A 19,524-nucleotide genomic window follows, 5' to 3' on the forward strand; every position below is an offset into this window, starting at 1 on the left:
TATCCAATAGAGTATGTTCCCTGCACAGACATCAGCTCTCCTATGTCAGAGGGCTCCTGGTTTATTAGCAAAATTATTTCATTCAATGCCAGTTACCTGGGGAGGTGGTCCTCATAAAAATGTTTCTTGGTCTCCATCTTTCAAAACTCATGCTGTATTTCCTCTCTCCCTCAGGCTATAATTTCTAATGTTTTCTTCTCTACCTGGCATGTCAGAGTGAAGGTAATTGTGAAACTGCTCTGGAAGGACTTTGTTCTAATCTCTGTTGCTTTCCAACACATCCTCAGGACTCTGAAATTAAAACTCAATCCTCAGATAATATGTAGCTTTAAAAGGGAAGTAGGTAGCAACTTGAAATTAGGCCATTCTTAGTTATTTTTTTCTTAATTGATTCATGCACTTTAAAAATATTTTAATCTGTTATTTAGGAAAGAAAACCTTAGACTTTTAAAAAGTATATATTGTCCCTTATAATATGTATATGGAAGAGTTAAACCTGAAAGCTCACTGTCTTATCTTGATCACTGGGTTTAGATATTGTTGTAAAACATCATTTAGAGAAAATATGTGTTTGCATGTTTTTGATGAGCCCTATCCAGTCCCTCTTTGAAAGAATTAGGTGAAGCCCAAACGCTGAAGTCTGTATTTTTGTATTTATTTTAAGACTGCTTTTCTGCAAAAGGTTGCCTTTTACCCCCAAAGTATAAGGTTCTAAGGTACAGAGCTGAGTGACCCTAACATTTACACAAAAGGATATTGTTTTAGAGGAAAGGGCAAGAGTGAAACAGTTCATGCAGCTTGTGAACTGACTTTTTATATTGATAGTAAGGAATGAAAACAATGAGAGGAAGAGAGAAAAGCTATCAAATGTATCCCAGAATTCTGCTCATATCCTGATTTTGTGTAGTTCTTTAGTTTGCATTTCATCCGTTGGAATTGTTCTTTAGGCCAGAAGCCTCTGGTTCTCACTGTGCTTGTTGGAGAAATCCCAAACCTACCTGTCTTTTCCAACAGGATCGACTTTAGAAATATTTTTCAGTAGATCTCCTCTGCTAAGTGTAATCCTGACCTGAAGATTGATTTCATCTCTATATTCTCTGAGACTTGTGAGTCCAGTGCCATGAAAAAAGATGGTGAGTTTAGAAAGTGGCTAGGAGGAGTTCCAGCTGTGTCACTGGAGCCTCAGTTGGTTTTGACTATGGCTAAAAAGGGATGAAACAGGTTAATTTTGACCAACATCCCAGAAGAGCCTCAAGCCACAAGAGTGTGTTTGTGAACAAGGTCTGCCCTCTGTAGGCTGACTTCCCTGTGAGGTGTAGGAATCGCCATCTTCTTTAATCTGTGTGGGACAGTCATACACCCAGCAGGCAATGGGACCAACCAAACAGACACAGTTTGTTCTTCCTTTTAGAGCTTCCATTTAGAATTTCTCCCAGGTCTAAAAGGTCCAAATCAACCACTTTAACTAGTCTCTTTCCACCTGGCCAAAAGTGTATACCTTTTAGAAACCTGAATTTTCTAGAAAAGGAAAGAGCACCATCCATGTAGAATCTCAGTGGTTGAAAAGGGAAAGTGAGTTTCCGTCTGAAGGAAGGTGGTTTCATTTTTTGTTGTTGTGAGGGGTAGCTTGTTAAGGGATTTATGCTCTTTAGAGAGCAAATCATTGTATTCATCGTATTTGATTGTGCTCATGGAGCCATGATGCATGATTCTTTGGGGAGTAAATAGGGAATAGGTGTCTAAAACCAGTCAGAAGTTGGGTACTTTCCAGCAACCTAGTAGATGATGAATATTCCTATGGCCAAAGTCCCAATTTTCATGTACATGGGATCCTGTCCCTAGGCCTTCATTTCCACACAGCTGAGAGGTAAAGAGAGGGACGAGGCCCCCCTCCACTTCTCTTATTTATAGTATTGTTTAGCACTGGCAGCATGGTATCCAAGGCCTCCGTTTACCGGTTAATCAGAATTAAATAATAACGTGAGTTGAGTAGATAAAGGCGATCAACCTAGGTTGGAAGTAGGGCTGAGGAGGGATTATGACTTACAGTCCCACATTGGGGTAGCTGGGTAACTCGCGTATGACTGTGTGGTTGGAACTCTTATTAACTTTACCAGGTGAGTGCAGAGGATGTGATAATGCTGTGCTGTTGAGGACGACAAATTGAGTTGGCTAAGAAACAGAGCAAGGCCTCCATCTGCGGGAAGTAGATTCTGTCACCGGCTGTGAGTGGAATCTCAGAGTGAGCGTGAGCTCTGCAGGTTCTCAGAGTCTGGCTTCAGAGCCCACTGAAGGAAGCAGTCTTCTGTGGGCAGTGACTCTGGCTTTCTGCAAAGGAGAACCTTCTGGGAGTTGGTTCCTGGTGGTCTCTTTTCTGGGAATGGGTGGAGACACCCCGGCAAGAGCTGCTTTGGCTCTTTTGGTACCTGTATGGTCAGTGTTGCCCCTTTGCTCTGTCCAACCAGTCCAGCACCTGTGGACATTCCTTTGACATCTACCCAGTTATTTAGGTAGTGAGGTTAGGGTAGGATTTGGGACCCAAAGGGTGAGAGAAACTTTGCTAAGTATTGCGTGGCCAGATTTCAGAAATCACTGCTCCCTCTGGGGTGTTGCATGTCCCTGCTGGAACCAAGAAGGCCAAACAAAACTCCTCCTATTTAAAAGTCTTATCACCAACCTGGAAAAACCCAATTAATTGCCTAAAGCCTTGATAGTGGGGTTCATTTACAGTCAGTCCCTCAAAAACTAAGTCCAAAGGCACAAGACTCTGGCTTTGAAATTATTTGTAGTCCCAGTCACTGGTTTGAACTCATGATCTGATTTCTTTTAGTCCCCCAGGCACGTGGACCAGAGTTCATTTCATGGCTGTTCTTCACTCTTAAGAGATAAGGAAAAGGTGCCCCAGAAGTCTAGAGATACAGGCTTTTTCAAAATTAAATTCCACAGTTTTATGTCATTTTAAGCAGATAGTTTTGACTTATCTAGGGATAAAATAATATATGTGAAATGATTTCCAGGGGACAAAATGTATTTTCTAAATGTTCTGATATTTAGGGTCATGAACAATTGTTAAGTTTTGGTTTGAAATATTATAGTATATGGGATTACAGAAGAGCCCTTAACTCACCGTCATGTAAAGGAGCTCTCTTCCTGAACTCTTTCTCTCACTCAGGTTTGAAATGCCTCATCTCTAATGTTACCTGTAAGTGACTGTTATTGTTGGTTTTCAGGTTCAGGCAAGAATCATCTGGAAAACATTATCCTAATTCCTTCTCTCATGTCCTAAGCAGTACATTTTACTAAGAAATTCTGTATTAAAAACACTAGCAGCCCTTTCTGAGATTATTGTCCCATAAATGGATTTGTTTTTATTTAATCAAGTTGAATTATTTCCATTTAGCCATGTTCAAGAGCAAGTAGAGTCTGGAGAAAGCAATCCAGTAACCCATGAATCTGGCGTACCCATTTCCCTTAATAATGGGAAGTGTTTTGAAATCCCCAGAAGAAAGCTGCTTTGTAATTAAAGTGATGGATTATAAGGAAGCCAGACTTTGGGTAAGGATTTTCCTAAACTACTTTATGCCATTTAGCTTATGTTTCTGAAGGGCCTGCTGTGGTGCCATGCACTGAGATCTATCAGTTGATTGAAAGATGATCACGCTTTCTTGGTAAATATTTAAGCAACTGGCAACCACAATGGCATTCTTTCCTTATCGTTCTGTATCATGCACTGATGCTGACTTTACAAAAAGGGGTCTGGAAGGGAAACAGTGTCACAGTCTTTTCTTTAAAATCAAAGTATCCCAAGCAATCGTTTACTGAGGTCAACTTGTTTTACATGTACCCTATCACGAGGAATGCTGTCAGCATCTCCTATGATTTCTAAGAGCTCTTACCAAAATTGTTATTTGTTATGTCCTGCTGAGTGGTTTTTCCTTTAAAACACCATATTTTTACCACCCTGTGGCACTGAATGTGTTGCTGAGATACATAGATAATACTGAGCTATGGTTCCTGAAATAGCTCAGTTCTTGTGTTTTATATTATGTAACAGTTTCGTGATGCTTTTGTGCATTCTTTGTCTTCTCTTCCGAATTTTGAAATCTGTCATAAATAAACTTTTTCACTATGCACCTGAAACATTTGAGTTATATCTTTTTTTTTTTTTTTTTGCGGTACGCGGGACTCTCACTGTTGTGGCCTCTCCCGTTGCGGAGCAACAGGCTCCGGACGCGCAGGCTCAGCGGCCATGGCTCACGGACGCAGCCGCTCCGCGGCATGTGGGATCTTCCCGGACCGGGGCACAAACCCGTGTCCCCTGCATCGGCAGGCGGACTCTCAACCACTGTGCCACCAGGGAAGCCCTTGAGTTATATCTTAATGAACGTGACTTAGAGTTAAAATTTTTTTATTCATCTCTCGTCTGCATCTTAAGAAAAGTATTCTTTATACCAATTATTTTATAATCTATTATTAGAAAAATTAAGAAAAATGGAGAATGAGATTAATGATAGATCTTTCATCTGCATTTAAATTTATGGCTGAGTATGAACTGGGATCTGGGTTTGGCCCAAGGGCAGAAAAATTGGATTTAGAGTAATGATTACTTAATAGAATATTACTGAGTTTTGTTAGTATTTGGCCCCCAGTGATGTTCATTTTCCAGTTTACTGACTTACTCTATTCAAATCTGGAATTAGTAGTTTGGACACCACGGTAATCATTTAGCATAGTCTAGGTGATATTAATCCAGCCTACTTTCATTTACAGAAATGACACCATAAAATATCTTTGACATCTCTCAAAATGTTGCCTCTGCACATCGTTGGTGCCTATTACAGAACAGGAAGGACTCACATCTGAGCAGAGAGGGGTGCCATTTAAATATTTTCTTCGGTGATATCTGTGGTCTAAGATGAGCCTGTTAGATCTTTCCCTGCTTTCCTTTGCCACATATTTTAGAGGCTGATACATAAAGGAGGAAGAGATCTGAACTAATTGTGAGTTAAATGAGTATACTCTTCCCACCAAACTACACCACAAGCAATAATAAAAAGCCCAGGCAGACTACACATAGCTGGGGACCTTTAATGCATTGTGTTTGGGTGAGCCAAATGTAGTGTGTCACTGCTGACACAGAACATATTGGAGATTATTTCTAACTTTTAAAGGCACTCATATCTGCCATATCATTGACCCTGACATAGTTCAGGATCATATAAATTTGTGCAGGCCACACATTGCAGCCTTGACATCCAGCCTGATGTTCCTTAGCCCATGAGGTTCTGGCTACACTCAGCAGCCATCTTAGTTCAGGTATTCGCCCAAATGGGATGACACCTGCTTACGACCTTGGAATCAAGAGCTAAATAGGTTATCTTTAAAAGTTAGGAGGAGCCAGTAGAGTGAGTACTTATCTTATGAATGTGTGTCCAGGTACGGTCCACCACCTGCTGGTCCAGTAAGTTTACTACTTTCCTTAATGGTTATATAAAATTGCTTTGGAATAAAACCGTATGTATTTTGCTTTGTTCTCAAATATTTCCTGGCAGCACCCCCTTCCTGCTTTCATCCTTCTAAACTATTTGCCAGGACTTACTACTTCCAGAGAGATGGAAGATCCTCCACATCTAATTACCAGCATCAGGCCACTCCAACGTCTGTTCTTCATCCTTTGTGGCCAGGCCCACTGCGGGATGATGGCAGATCAGATCTCCCTGCGGTCCCTGGCGTCCCAATGTCAGGTGTCTGCGGATCGTTCTTCACAGATCTAACAACTGATGTGGAAATGAAGAAGGACCTGACTTTCACCATCCAGTCAGCCTTTGGGGAGAAACCCCTCCTGGAAAACATCCTCTGAATAGGTGATGGTTTTTGGTTTGAGAGATACATCTGACCCCCCAAAATAAGAATTTATTTGCAGACTTGAGGGAATTGTGGGGGGGTAAGTTTTTAAAAACCCTTTATAGAAGCTTAATTATTGCTAAGCCTTGGAGCCATTGTCTGACCTCTAGAGAAAAGTCTATGCACTTGGGGAAATATTTGCTCCTTCATGATCTTCCAGGGCCCTGAAAGAGGAGAGAGACATTCAGGGAGGGAGCGGGTAGCCAGCCACGGTTGTACGGGAAGGATATCTCTCAGTTTCACATGCATTCATGGAGCAGGGCTAGTCATCTTGCTTGGTACTGGGGCAAGAGAGGTCAGGAGTGTAGCCCTAAAGGAGCTTGAGGGAGCTCTGCTCTCACGCAGGGAAGAAGGCTTAGTAACACTGCATTCTCTTACTCCTCAGAGCACAGCTAAGTTCCTCTGGGAATAGAGAAGAGGCTTCTCTTCTCTCCCGTGTATCCAGCCCCAGGTCCTGGGAGGATGGTTCCCTAAAGGGAGGGGCTGCAGTCGGCCAAATCTCAGGTCTCCACGTTCCCAAGCAGCAGGGCAGCTACGCATGTTGATGACGTGGACCCCATGGAGGCCCCGGGCCTGGAACATGTGATAGCCTCTCTGACATAAAACTGCAGGCCCAGAAATCCGCAGAGGCTCTTCTTTCTCATGAGCTGTGGTCATTCAGTGAGGCCTCAACTCTACTCATCCCACTGCCCCCCCGCCCCCCCAGTCCTTCCCATCCCTCAGGGGGTCCTGAGCCGGTGGCTCCCCTGGGCCTGCCTTCTCTTGGCAGCCCTTCTGAATCCATCCCCCCAGGTCCCCTCACCTCTACAGCCCCAGCCCCCAAAGGCCACAGGAGACTCCAGAAAGTTCCAGCAGGCCCTTGGGAGCTGAGTTGGTCCTGCGTTAGTCTTCTCCTTGGCTCCAGGTGAAGAAGTCAGCAAGGCTGGCTCCCAGCCCTGGCCTGGAGAACAGTTTGTGTTGCTACACACTGTGTGGAGAGCTCTATGGCTTAGGTTCGAGCCTTTTTTTTTTTTTTGGTCGAACCGCACGGCGGGGTCTTAGTTTCCCAACCAGGCATCAAACCCGGGCCCCCTGCAGTGGAAGCATGGCGTCCTAACTGCTGGACCGCCAGGGAATTCCCATGGTTCTAGCTTTAAAATACAAAAATCTCCTTCACAAAGGAGAAGGACTCCTTTGTGAAGTCCTTGAGACATCATGAAACAAGGAGAAGGGCAATGGTTCTCCTACAGCTGAGAACCACCAAGGTTAGTCAGCCGTGTCTCTGGGTGGCTCAGGTCATGGATGTGGGGACACTTGAAGAACCCAGCACTTCCCAGGTGAGGCAGCTCAGAGGAGCCTGGAGTGAGTTTCTTTGGCTTAGACACATCTGTTTTTGTGAGGAAGGACAGGTTTGTCTGGGTTTGGAGAAAACCAGATGATAAAGGAGGGCCTCAGGAATGTCATGGACTCCAAGGATCTCACTGAGCCCAGAGGAAAAGCCACAGCGTTTGATCCCTCCCCTCCCCTCCCCACGGCTGGTTTTCCCCTCACACTCGGACATGTATCACAAAACTCCTGTTGAACTAGAGGACCGGAACTATGAGGAAAATATGAAAATGAGTTTTGTGCATTAAATGAGGATGGCTTTTATAAATGCTTGATAACGGAGGCTGTATCGCCTCTTTACTTGATTTAGATTTCCTTAAAATCTAAATGTTAAGGTGGCCAACTCAGCTTTGGCCACCAGTTTTAGGATGGCTGATGGAGCCTCAGGTTAACCAAATTAATATCAGACAGACAAGCAGATAGGCAACAGGCCCATGATGTTGAGGGGTGGAGATAGAGACGGCCAGTTCAATTTCCAGGAATAAGTGGAGGGACATAAGCTCAGTAAGAGCAGGGGCCATGTCTGCCATATCCCCAGTCACACAGCCACACCCGCCAGCCCCCAGCGCGGGGAGTCCCCTGGCAGGGCTCACTGCATGCCGAGTGGGGGGAAGTGGGACGTGCATTAGCAGCTGGAGCAGGACAGCCACCAGATAGTTTCCTTCTAGGAAGAACCCCAGTCTGCCCGCTCATTAGACCTAGTTCCCCATAGAATCATTCAGGGCTGGGGAGTGGTCTCAGGTTGTCTCTGCGCCTGTACCTTGTCCTAGATGTGGATTCTATCTACTGCCTGTACTTCCCAGAAGTCTCTGTGCTCCTCTGTTGCCTGGAAACGAGACTGGGAGGAGGGAGGAGTAGGGGAACCTGGTGACCTCAGCACTACTGGAAATTGTTTTGGATGATTTGGGCTCCCAAAGGCACCTGTGAGTGACAGGCAGAGCCAGCTGCCTCCTTAATCTGGGTGAGTGGTGGCAGCGCCCTGTTTGGCCAAGGCTAGCCCTGCAGCTTGCCCGCTGCTCCTGGCTGGCCCCATGTCTCTCCAGGGCCAGGGAGCACACTGCCGTGGGAGTTGTAGGAGCACCGCCTGAAGTATGGGCTACCCTCCTTTCCCCTGAGTTCATTTTCTCTTTAAAATCTGCAGGAGCTTGAATCACCTTCAATTTCAAAAGTCCAAGTCAGGTGACGGTTACTGATCCCTGAGCTAAGGAGACAGTCTCTTATCTCAAGTCAAGGTTTCTTGGAGAGAGCCCAGGTGAGCCTTATGCAGCCAGGCAGGTCTGGAGTAATCTGAGGAAAAGGTCCAGATGGCAGCAGGGCAGGGCAGGCACAGCATCCCTCACCATTGCTGTGTCTCCTCTACCTTCCTGGGCTTCTCTCTGGGCTCTGCCAGGACAAACTCACCTTGGGAACAAGAGTGGCCCACCTTGGTCATTCTAGAGCCTGGAGCCCAGGCCATCCAAGAGAGAAGGAGAGGCCACTAAGGAGCCCGGGATGAGAGGGGAGAACTAGGTGCCCTGGCATTGGAGCTAAAGAAAAGGGACTCATGGCCGAGAAAGGTGGCTTCTACTTGGACCAGACACATCTATCTTAATTCCTTGTTTAAACCTCAGCTACACAGGGGAAATGAAATCTTACATATGGAACATAAATGTCATCTTGTTTCACTCCCAGAAGTGACCCACATCTCCCTACAGTATCTCTGCCCGAGGTGATCCTGGTTCTGGCTGAGCACTGCCAGGCATGGGGACCTGCTCCCTCCAGGGCAGCCCAAGGTAAGCCGTTACCCGGCTGGCCTCCTGCTAGCTTGGTCAGTAGCTGTTCATACTGCCCACGGAGGAGCCTGCCTCCAGCTCCCAGCACCGCTCACACGCGGATGTATCCTAAGCAACTAATCCTGAGGCTGGTCCAGAGAACGCTGCCCCTGAAGATGAGGGACTGGGCTGAGAGGGCCAGCGTCTCCTCAGCGCTGCCATGGAAGTGAGCAACGGGACCACTCCCAGGGCTGGGCACTCAGCTGGTCGCAGGAGGCTTTCTTTCCTGCTTCTTATACCTGTTCTCTTCTGGATCTTGTCTGATTTTCTCAGGCAGGCTTTTGGGCTTATTTCTCTTCCTTGCCCTTAGGTCCCAGGGGCCAGGCCAACCACAGGGTGGGCAAGTGGCTGGCTGGCTTTCTCTCCTGGTCCAGACATGGACAGATTCCAGCTAGGAAGAGCGTTCACCTTCTGGAACCCAGCTCAGCTTTAAGTGAACAACCTGGAGGCCTGGGCTTTAGTTTAATTATCAGATTTCAGCGTGGGCATTCTTTGGAGTCAGGTACAGTCGAGGGGACGGGAAGAGGCGCTCAGACTTCCTCATGGCTCTCTGGTAAACTCGGCATACGTTTTAGTCTACGTTCACCTCATCTTCATGACTGCCCGCGACACAGTCATGAAGACTTCCTGCCTACCCGCCTCCCGGCATTCTCCCATCCCATTCTGCCCGCACGTGACAGATGAAGGGGCTGAGGCAGAAGGAGTTTCAGTGGGAAGGCAAATCCAGGGCCTAGAGTTCAAGTTCAAGGGCTAGGAGTTCAGGTCTTCCGCCTCTCCAGTTAAGGCTCGCTGGCTTCCAGGCCTCTTCAGCCCATGCAGCTTCTGCTCCCGCACCCGCTCCCCTGCACCAGTGGGGCGCGGTTTGAGAGCTAGGCCCTCAGCTCAGGGGGTGTATCTGGCTGCCGGCAGGGGTGAGACACTTGGAAGGCCTCCAAGGCCAGCAGTGACTTGTTGATACGGCTGATGGTAGGGTAGGGAGTGAGATCCACCTTGAACCTGTGGCAGAGAAACATTCACCTAAGGCAAGGCCTGCAGGGGCCCAGGGAGACTGCCCTGCAGGCGATGGGAGAAGCACAGAGGCAGGGCTGGATGAGGCCCCTGGGGCTGGCCAGGGAAGGCCTAGGAAGGCAGCTCTGCCAGGTTGGGGGTCCTTGTTCACAGGTAGCTCTCTGGGGAGGGGCAGTCTTGTGCAGTATCGTCTGGCATCTCAGTTTCCTACTGCTCCTGTTCCAGGCCATGGCTATCTATACAGCCTACTATGTGTGAGGCCAGTGCTGGGCATTTATATACAGATCATCTCCCCACCCATGTCATAAGCTTCTCAGGCGCAGGGAATGTGTCACACATTTCCATACCCCTGACAGTGCCCAGCACGATGCCTTCCACAGAGAGGTTCCCACCCGTGCCCTCCTGAAGGGCTGATGGAGCAAAGCAGAGGCAGAGCTCACTGCCGGGCACAGACACACCACGTCTGGGGAGAGCAGGCTTTTGGAGTGGACTCTTGCAGGGGCGTCCACCAGGTGACACGCCTCCTCTTAGGAGCGGGGGCTATGCGGTATCACCTGGGCTGCAGTGGGCATGGGAAGGGTGTTACACCGGCTTCTGCCTGTCTCTTACGGCCACAGTGGCTGCTGGGGGCAGTGGGGGAGAGTCTGCGTGAGATGCTACCTCAGTCGATGAAGTCAGGGCCTGACTGTAGGAGGGATCTGGGCATTTTGAGGGGAGGAGCCAGGAGGAAGAGGGAGGGTGGCAGGGCTCTCTCTTACCTGTCAGCATTTGCCACCTGAGGCGCTAAGCACAGATCAGCCATGGACACCTGCAAAGAGGGTCGGGCGGGCTTGCATCAGGGTGCGCACCCCAGACTCCCACCAGTGACAGCACTGGGGTGCTGGCCCCGGCATTCCCCTCTGCTTCTGGCTCTTCTACCCCACCCCCACTGCCCCACCCCCTCCTCATCTCCGCGGGCCGGCTGGGTCTGTCCCTGCAGCGGAAGCGCTTCTCCCAGGCTGCAGTGCAGTTGTGCTGACGACCAACGCTGTGGGTGGCCAGAGAAGGCTCGATTGCCTCAGTGGATGTTACTGTGCTTGTTCAAAATTGCCACCACAGGCACGTAGTGAGGGCTCCCAGCAGGGAGGGAAAGCCTCTGGGTGCAGGTGGGGGACTCTGGAACCAGAATTACCATAGAGCCAGGGCCTTAGCCTGTAGGAGTCAAGGGCACCTGAATCCTAGAATCCTAGCATTGGAAGGGAATGGAGACATCACCTAGTCTGATCCCTCATCTGATGGCCGGACCACCTCCTCATCTCAGAGATGAGGTCTTCAACTTGAATACCTCCAGCAATGAGAAACTCACTTCCTCTTGAGGCAGCTGACCAGGAAGGGGCTGAGAAGCTCCCCGTGAGCTAACTTCTGCTTAACGCAGAGAGGACGACCTTGGGTTGCAGACTCCCCACCCTTGCTACAGCTGCCTCCTCAGGAAGCTCTCTGAGCTGTGCCTGCCCTGGGCTGGAGGGAGGTAGCTGAGTCTAAGTGGAAGACAGTGGCAGCCTGAGGTAGGCCTGAGGGAGGAGGCCACCCCCATGGGCCTGGGGAGAGCTTACCTCATCTCCCACACAGTACTTCCCCGCTGTGCTCTGCAGGATCTGCTCCAGAGCTGGAGGGAAGCAACATGAATACTCTAAGGGGACAGCAGCCTTTCTGGGCCTTGGTGCGTAGCTATGACATGGCAGCTATCTGAGTGGCAGGCTGGAGTGTGTGCTAGAGGGAACACGGCAGTCAGATCTGGAGAGAGGTGATTGATGGGCACATGGGGATAAGATGATGCCTCCTTGTGCTCTGCAAGTTCAGCTACCATTCCCTCCTCTGAGGGGACAAGGCCTGCCACTGGCCAAGGCAGCAGTTCTCACACCGATGTGCTGACACTTTGCTGGCCCTGGCTTCCTGCCTGGAGTGGGCAATGGAGCAGAATTGGGCCATCCATCTCCAAAAGGCCTCAGGCACGAGGTTCCCAGAAGTGCCAGGGGTTGAGGCCAGGTTGGATTCTGCCCAGCCCACTGCCTCCTCGGCCCTGCCCTCCCACCCTCATCCATGCCACTGCCAAGGCCAAAGAGCCCAGGAGGCTGCCAGATGCCAGGGCCCCCGGTGTGAGGGCCATTTCTCTAAGAGGTCACCAGGGGGCAGCTCACAGGGGCAAGGACTCACCATTAAAGCCAGAACTGATGGCCCGCTGGGCCCAGGTCAGCTGGTTCTCCTGTCCCACTTGCTTCAGGACAGACAGGTTCTGTGTAGCCCAAGAAAAATCTGGGATGAGCTTTGGGAGCCAGGCTGAGCCCGCGCACTCAGCCAAGTCCCCTCAGGTGAGCTTGGTTCTCATGTGTCCCTGGCTGTACACCTGTCCTACCCTGGACCCACTTTCTCTGGCTGCCCTTGTGGCCCCTGTCCCTCTGGCAGAGATGTGTAAGGGTGGAGGCACAACCCAAGGCCTCTCTCCACTGCATCCAATGCTTCTCCCTGACACGGTCCCTTGTGAGGAGAGGGAGTGTGACACAGGGTTGGGGAGGGCAGCATGGGGGAGGCACATGGGATTGCCTTTCAGGAGATTTGGATGTCCGTCTGCTTCAACTTCCTCTGTTAAAAAAAAAAAAGTGACATGGGGCGGGGGGCCACAGATACACAGTCAGGGGGTCTGTCACACTTAGAGTGACTCTGCAGTCACTCCACCTTTCTGGGGCTATTTCCTTACTTGCAAAGTCAGGGATTAGCACAGATGAATTTTTTTTTAAACAGATGAATTGTTTTAATACTTTTTTGTTTTACCAGTGAAAATTTACCAAAAAAATCTTAGGAGAATCCCAATCTATGACACAGAACAGGTAAAAGGAAGGCTGCTCTGGTTAAAGGCGGGAGGCGGGGACATCCGCTGCTCAGCCTCTCCCTGCCACCTGGCCCTTTCCCCACCTTGGCAACTCAACTCCGGATGTGTCCTTGGAAACCTGGGGCTTCCCAGAAGGCGGCTGGCGTCCCAGGGAGTGGATGCTTTCTGGCCTCCCTCCTCCCTCTGCCACAGGGGCCAGGGCCAAGCCCCTGAGAATCCCCTCTGTCCTCCTGCCACCCCGCAAGGCACCTCACGGTGGGCTGGCCAGGGTGCGCGTGCATGCGGAGGGGAGAGTGCATGCGTGTGGGGATGCGAGGGTGAGAGGCGTGTGAGGGAGAAAGCGCACGGCTCGCACCTGCAGGGGCTGGATGCCGCTGGCCAGGAGGTGAGAAATCATGCGCACGTGGGCCCTCTTCTTTGGGTCCTGAGGCAGGAGTCGCGGCGTGGGCCGGGTCTCCTCCAGGTACTCAATGATGGCCAGCTGTCCGGAGGCGAGCCGTGAGGCAGGGACCATGGGGGGACTGTAAACTCCTCTTCCTCCCCCACTTCCAACACCACCATCGTCACCACCCCCCTTCTTACCCTTCTTACCATCCCCCCCTCGAGCCCTGTGAAGCCAAGAGGCTCCCCAGGAGGATGAGATTACTTTGGACCCTTGTCCTACAGAACTTAGTCCCCCATATGCTTGAGTCTCCCTTCACTTCCCAAAGCAAGCAAGCAACCTTCCTCCCTCCCCTGCTCGTCCCTACTGAGACCTGGGTGCCCTGGGCAGACACAGGCAAGGAAGAGCTATGAGGTCCTCTTGCTCAGGGCACCACGCTCATGAGGGGCCTCCCAAAGCCGCCACTCACTGACTGGCCAATGGTGATTCCATCAATCTTCAGGGCTGGCACCTGCTTCATGGGATTCAGGGCCTGGAATTCTTCAGAGAACTGTGGAGACGAGGCCCTGGTGGACTGGGCAGCCTGGCCTGAGCTGGCTAAAGCAGAGTCTGGCAAGCAGGAAGCCCCTCGCCTACTGCCCACCTGTACCTCCCTCCCCTGGGAAAGGCCCTGGCTCCTAGGCCCAGGGTGACACCTGGGGGATCTGTGAAGTGTCCTGAACCCCAGTGGCTGCTGAGATATAGGTTTCATCCCAGTGGCCCGGCTATGTGTTGGTCCCTGCACCTTCTATGTGGTCAACAAGGCACATCCAGAGGGCCTGGCATGGGGCGAGGACCCGCTCACCACCCACACTTCTGGAGCCAGACATGGAGAGGCCAGGCTGTGGTGTGGAGCCTGGAACCTGGGCCCTTCCCATGGCTCCTCTTGCTGCACAGCTGGCCGCCCTGTCCCACAGGGCAGGGCCAGCAGCCTCCTCTGGCCATGGGGACCACAGGGCGCAATCTCATCTCTTGCCTGCAGAAGTCTGCACCCCCTGCCGGGCCCCTCTCCAAGGCCTCTAACTCCTGCATTGTGGCCTGGGGGACGCCTCCTTACCTGCTGCCCCCCATCCTTTGTGAGGTTGATGGTTATCATCTCGTAGTCCATGTTTTTCAAGGCCAGAGCTAGGAGAGACAGCAGACAAGTCAGTGACAGCCTCTGACCACACTTCCCAGGGTGACGAGAGGGAAGGAGGCTTCTTTCTCCACACTGCTGGGTAGCCCTGTCGCCTTCTTCCCAACTTCCTGGATCACCACCCGCTCCCCTACCCCAGGGCCATGATGCTCTGCCTCTCTTGCCCCTGGACTCTCTGTATCCCCAGCGGACCTCTCATGCCTCTAGGTGGTGCTATGAGGGTGTGTGCCCTAGCCCGCCGAGGGCTCCTGGAGGACAGCAGGGAAATGTCCCCTTCATCTCTGCCCCTGGCAGGGCCTTACCCAGTGGCAAGCAGGGCTTATTTGTTGGAGACACGCAATCATTCCTCCATAAAGGTCATCTGAGGGCCAAGGGAAGGTGCTCAGTGACTACGCAGGGCCCACACAGGCAGAGGACACTCCTGTTCTGTTTAGAGGAGAACCCCTTTCTAACCCATTCTCTCTGTTCTCAGGGCTGTTCACGACAGATCCCAAGGCATCAGGGCTCTCTGGTGACCTGAGCACATCTGCTGTGCCTCCCAGTGGCTGGATTTCCTCTCCTTCTCCTTTGATGTTTTCCTCCCAGCAAGGTGAGGGCAAAACACTCGGTCAACCCTAGTGGAGGAGACTGTGTAAGTGTGCACACGTGTGCCTTAAAACACGGCGATGGCCGGTATCAGGCAAACGAGCGAGGGGAGGAGCGCAAGACGTGTCACAGTCTGCAGACAGCCCAGGAGACGCGGGGCTCCTCCTCAGCGCCGGTCAGCTCCACCCTGGAGAGTGGAAGTGGTCGGGGCCAGGCAGGAGGCCAATGCATGGTGGCCCTGCAGACAGTGCCCACGCTGCTGGTCTGGCTCCGTCAGGGCAGAGGCTCTGGGCCCAGGGAGGGCGTCTTCTTGGAGAAATGTGTCCTCGGGCACCCCAGTGCTCTTGCCTACTGATTCTAGCAAATACCAAGTGACTGTGGGAGGGGGAGGGTCATGAGGATGGCTTCCGAGTCAGGAACAGGCTCCTGGCAGCAGGCTACCTGGGTTTAAATGTCACCACATTCACTTGCCAGCTGTGTGGCCCTGGACAAGTAACGTCAGCCTCTGTGCCTGTTTCCCCATCTGACAGGCAGCATAGGTAGTAAAGAGCATGGACTAGCTGGAGCTAGGCTAGCTGGTTCAGATTCCAGCCCTGCCTCTTACTAGCTACATGATCTTGGGCAAGTTACTTAACCTCCCTGTGCCCCAGTTTTCCCACCTGTACAATGGTGATGATAAGAATACCTCCCTCCCAGGGTCGTTGAGGTTTAAGTGGAGTCATGTACACAAAAACACTCAGCACTGTTCTCTTTCTGTACGAGCTGCTATGACTATGACCTTGGCTGAGGGCTGACTTAAGCTGAGGGACAGAAGGGTCGAACCAGGACTAAACCAGAGGGCCCAGTTTCTCCTTCTCTGAAGCCTCTGGGGTCCATACTGGCCAGCTCTGTTTAATTTGCCAGATCAAATAAGATAAGAACTGAGGAAGGCCAGCTGTTCCCTGCCAGTTACCAAGGATCTCTGGATTCTGTGAGCCTGCCTGAAGCATGGTTGCTAAGGGGCTTTGGAGAGCAGAGTGGGAGAGGTGGCAGGCCCAAGAGAAAAAACACCCCTCCCCCCCTTCCTCTAGTTGGACTTCTGAGGTGGAGGTGCCATTCAAGGCTGAGGGCTCCAGGAGACTGGGGATGCTGTGGCTGGTGCCCTGTCTGACAGAGGCTTTTCACCCAGGCCTCCCTCCACCCCATACCACCCAACTCCAGCTCTCGGTGGAGGTACGGCCCTTACCGATTCGAACTCTCCATGAGCAGGAGCTTCGGAAGTAGGAATAGAGGATGGGCTGAGGAGAGAAGATGAGGACGCATGTTAACCCAGGCTTGGTGGGTTCTCAGCCCCAGGAGCCCACTGGAGGGGAGGCAACAGCTCCCAGCCAGGGGTTTCCAAGCCAGCACTGTTTCTTCCCAGCCTGCTAGGCCTCCTTCCTCAGGCCTGCGTCTGGAAAACTCAGGCCAGACTCAGAGCTCTCTGGGTTAGAGGCCTTGGGAGTCATGTGGGGTCCCTCAGCTCCAAACTGTGCTGTCATGCATTCCTGATGTCCAGGGGGCCCCCAAAGGGGCAGCCAGACTGCAAGTGCCCTCCTTACCTTCCTAGATTCAGCCATGATGATGTGGTGACCCTTGGCCTCTCAGGGAATGTCCCCTCCCACAGAACTGCGGGGCAGGGGGAGGAACCCTAAAGGGGTGGATCCCATGAGCCAATGGGGAAGCTGGGCTAAACAGGCATGAGGAGAACTTTGACTCTGGTCAGAAAGGGCATCTCTTTCTAATCTGCGGGAAGCTTTTTATGCTTATGGTGGAGTCAGGTCTGGTGTCCTGGGCAGACAGCGAGGCCTGGTTTTGAAGCAGTAGTTCATGTGGTGCAGTGGGCTGGGAGCTGGCATACTGGGAGTCTGGTCCCAGTGCAGGAACTAGCCCCACATGACTGGGGACAAATCCCTACCTTCTCTAGTCTTCAGCTCCCTCATCTGTAAAACGCAGGGTTGCCCTAAAATGATAGCTTATTTCCTTCCAACAGTGGCAGAAAGACCAGGAAATCTAGTTTTCTGTGCTTTGGTGCCCATCTCTTTCAACATTCCACCCACCAGTCCTCCAGACTCTCAGCTGATCTCATAAAAATAGCATCTGGAAAACTCAGGCCACACTCTGAGGGGGGAACTTTCCTGGCAGTCCAGAGGTTAAGACTTTGCCTTCCAATGCAGGGGGTGTGGGTTCGATCCCTGGTCAGGAGGCTAAGATCCCACATGCCTTGCAGCCAAAAAACCAAAAAACATTAAAAAAAACCCAGAAGCAATATTGTAATAAATTCAATAAAGACTTTAAAAATGGTACACATCAAAAAAAATCTATAAAAAAAAAATAGCTGGGGAATATGCCCACTGACTCCAAAGCTGAGGTCATAAGCTGGCAGCCCACAGTGTTCTGTTTGGTCTATACTGTATTTTAAAATGTTTCAATTCATTGCTAACATTAAAAGTCACATTGTTTCATATACCAATCCTGTTGTCCGTTTTTTCTTAAAAAAAAAAAATCTGGAGATAGTGAACTCAGTTTCCTGAGGAGCAAAATTGATCAGAGCCCATTAATGGCTCCTTTTAGAGAGGGCATGCCCTCTCAGATCTGCCACGGCCCCCACCTCGTCCACTTCTCTCATTTTTGTTACTCTGAGGCCCCTGAAGGCAGCAGGGTGTGTGACCTCTCCTCTAAAGTTTAGGGGACTCACCAAGCTGCTACCTGACCTTGCTTTCATCATCCCTGAACTACCAACTCCATCTTCGACTCCATCTTCTACGTGGGCAAGGGCACAAGTCGGAACCCAGTCCCTCCCAAGTTAGTTCCTGACCCTGGGAGTTCCAGTCTATTCTGAAGGCAACTTTCGTGGGGAAAGTGAAGATAGTTCTGGCACAAAGGTCAAGTGATAGGCAGCAGGTGTTCTTGGAGGGAGAAGAGTTCGTAGGCTACAACTGGATGTACCCTGTTCCAGGGTGCATCCCTTTCCTTATTTGGTTAGGCTGGAGGGGCCCCTGGGGCCAAGAGGCAGCCACACTGAAACAGAATGGAACCACTAGAGAGCTGAAGACATCAGCTTAGAATCCGTAAAGAAATGCCTTACCTAATTATTAAATGTTACACCTTTGACCTAGACTAAGGGTGACCACAGAATCACTGTAAATGCCCTGCCCTCAGGTTTCTTACTTATGGGCCATCAGGAGATGTAATGGAGAGCGGTTTCTGATCTTTCTCTTACCAATGATAACTGCATAAACCATCCCATGTTCCTTTTTGCATTTGTAGGGCTAAATTTTAAGCCCAAGTAAAATATCTGTTTCATCACCACTCCTGGAAGAATTGTTTTTAATTCAAATATGGATTGTCACCACTCTAGCAGATTTTATTTTAAAACCATCTCTTACACATGATTTTCGAGAAAGACTCCTAAACTCCTATTTGGGAGTGGGAGGGCTATACACTGTTAAAGTGATGCTATATCCCACCTGATGGGCCTGCCACCTTCCTCTGAGCTACAATAGCTGTTCTCAATCTTTAATAGAGATTGATAACAGTGGTTCTGGGGTTGGTCCTGGGAAATACAAATTAAAACTGGTAATAAGGTCCCCAAGTGATTGTGATGACTGTAAGTGCCACAGTTTCCCCTCACCCCTGGCGCTCTCTCAAAATGCAAACAACCCTGAAAGGCCATTTAACTGTTAAGAACTGCCGGGCCGACCGGCAGGGCTGTGCGGAACAGGGAGACGAGGGACGACGCTCGGAAGCCCTAGCAGATTGAATGGGGTTGGGGGTGGGTGGAGAGACAGATGAAGAGCAAGGGTACAGCCACCAAACCAAGTCAGGTACTCTCCACGAGGGCCCTGCACCTCGCGCCCAATCCTCTCGGGATCACAGACCACAGCTGGTAGCGCGCAGGTGCAGAGCGGTGCCAGCGCGGCGCATTGCATGCTGGGAGTCCCCGTAGGAGCTGTGGGCGGGGCCGAGGGGCTCCCTTTGACCCCCGCCCCCCAAGGTCTCTCCGTGTTTCTAAGAAGATCCTCTCTCCCCTCATGCGTGACACAGACCTTCCCCACTTGCATCTCGCACTCTGGGCGACCCCTCTTCCAGGCCAGGAAACTTCGCGCCTGCGACTCTCCGAGTCGTCGACGATTCAGGCCCAGTGAGACCCCAACACGTCAGAACTTACGTTTTCGTCTCGGTAAAGCTAGGGATTGGACTAGAATGAGCTTTAAGGTCTCTTCTAGCTTGCCCCGCCCTACCGCCACGCCCCCACTCCTGGCGCTGCTGGGAATTGCAGTTCCGTGAGCCCGCTTTCTCCCCGGCCCGCCCGGACGTCATGCTCTGCGCCCCTAGCCGCCTCCTAGCGGCCCGGGCGGCGACCGCGCTCCCCTTCCAGCCCAGAGTCCGGGATAGGAACTACATTTCC

General features: G+C 51.1%; 1 protein-coding gene across 3 annotated transcripts; it reads right to left on the reverse strand.

Annotated features, from left to right (window-relative positions):
* Positions 1 to 9,885: 9,885 nt before the first annotated feature.
* On the reverse strand, positions 9,886 to 19,177 carry GSTZ1 (glutathione S-transferase zeta 1). 3 transcript variants are annotated; one of them, XM_065872065.1, is made up of 9 exons: positions 16,676 to 16,725; positions 16,321 to 16,372; positions 14,433 to 14,500; positions 13,806 to 13,886; positions 13,310 to 13,435; positions 12,282 to 12,360; positions 11,681 to 11,733; positions 10,847 to 10,896; positions 9,886 to 10,076 (listed from the first exon to the last, which is right to left on the reverse strand). In XM_065872065.1, the coding sequence occupies exons 1-9, from the start codon at positions 16,691 to 16,693 to the stop codon at positions 9,950 to 9,952; spliced, it is 654 nt and encodes a 217-aa protein (XP_065728137.1). In that variant the 5' UTR covers positions 16,694 to 16,725; the 3' UTR covers positions 9,886 to 9,949. The 3 variants fall into 3 exon arrangements, with proteins under 3 accessions (XP_065728137.1, XP_065728138.1, XP_065728139.1); XM_065872066.1 differs by lacking the exon at positions 16,676 to 16,725 and adding an exon at positions 19,163 to 19,177 and having other exon boundaries at positions 9,950 to 10,076; XM_065872067.1 differs by lacking the exons at positions 13,310 to 13,435; positions 16,676 to 16,725 and adding an exon at positions 19,163 to 19,177 and having other exon boundaries at positions 9,950 to 10,076.
* Positions 19,178 to 19,524: the final 347 nt, after the last annotated feature.

Source organism: Phocoena phocoena, chromosome 2, assembly GCF_963924675.1.
Source record: "Phocoena phocoena chromosome 2, mPhoPho1.1, whole genome shotgun sequence".
Classification (NCBI taxonomy): Eukaryota; Metazoa; Chordata; class Mammalia; order Artiodactyla; family Phocoenidae; genus Phocoena; species Phocoena phocoena.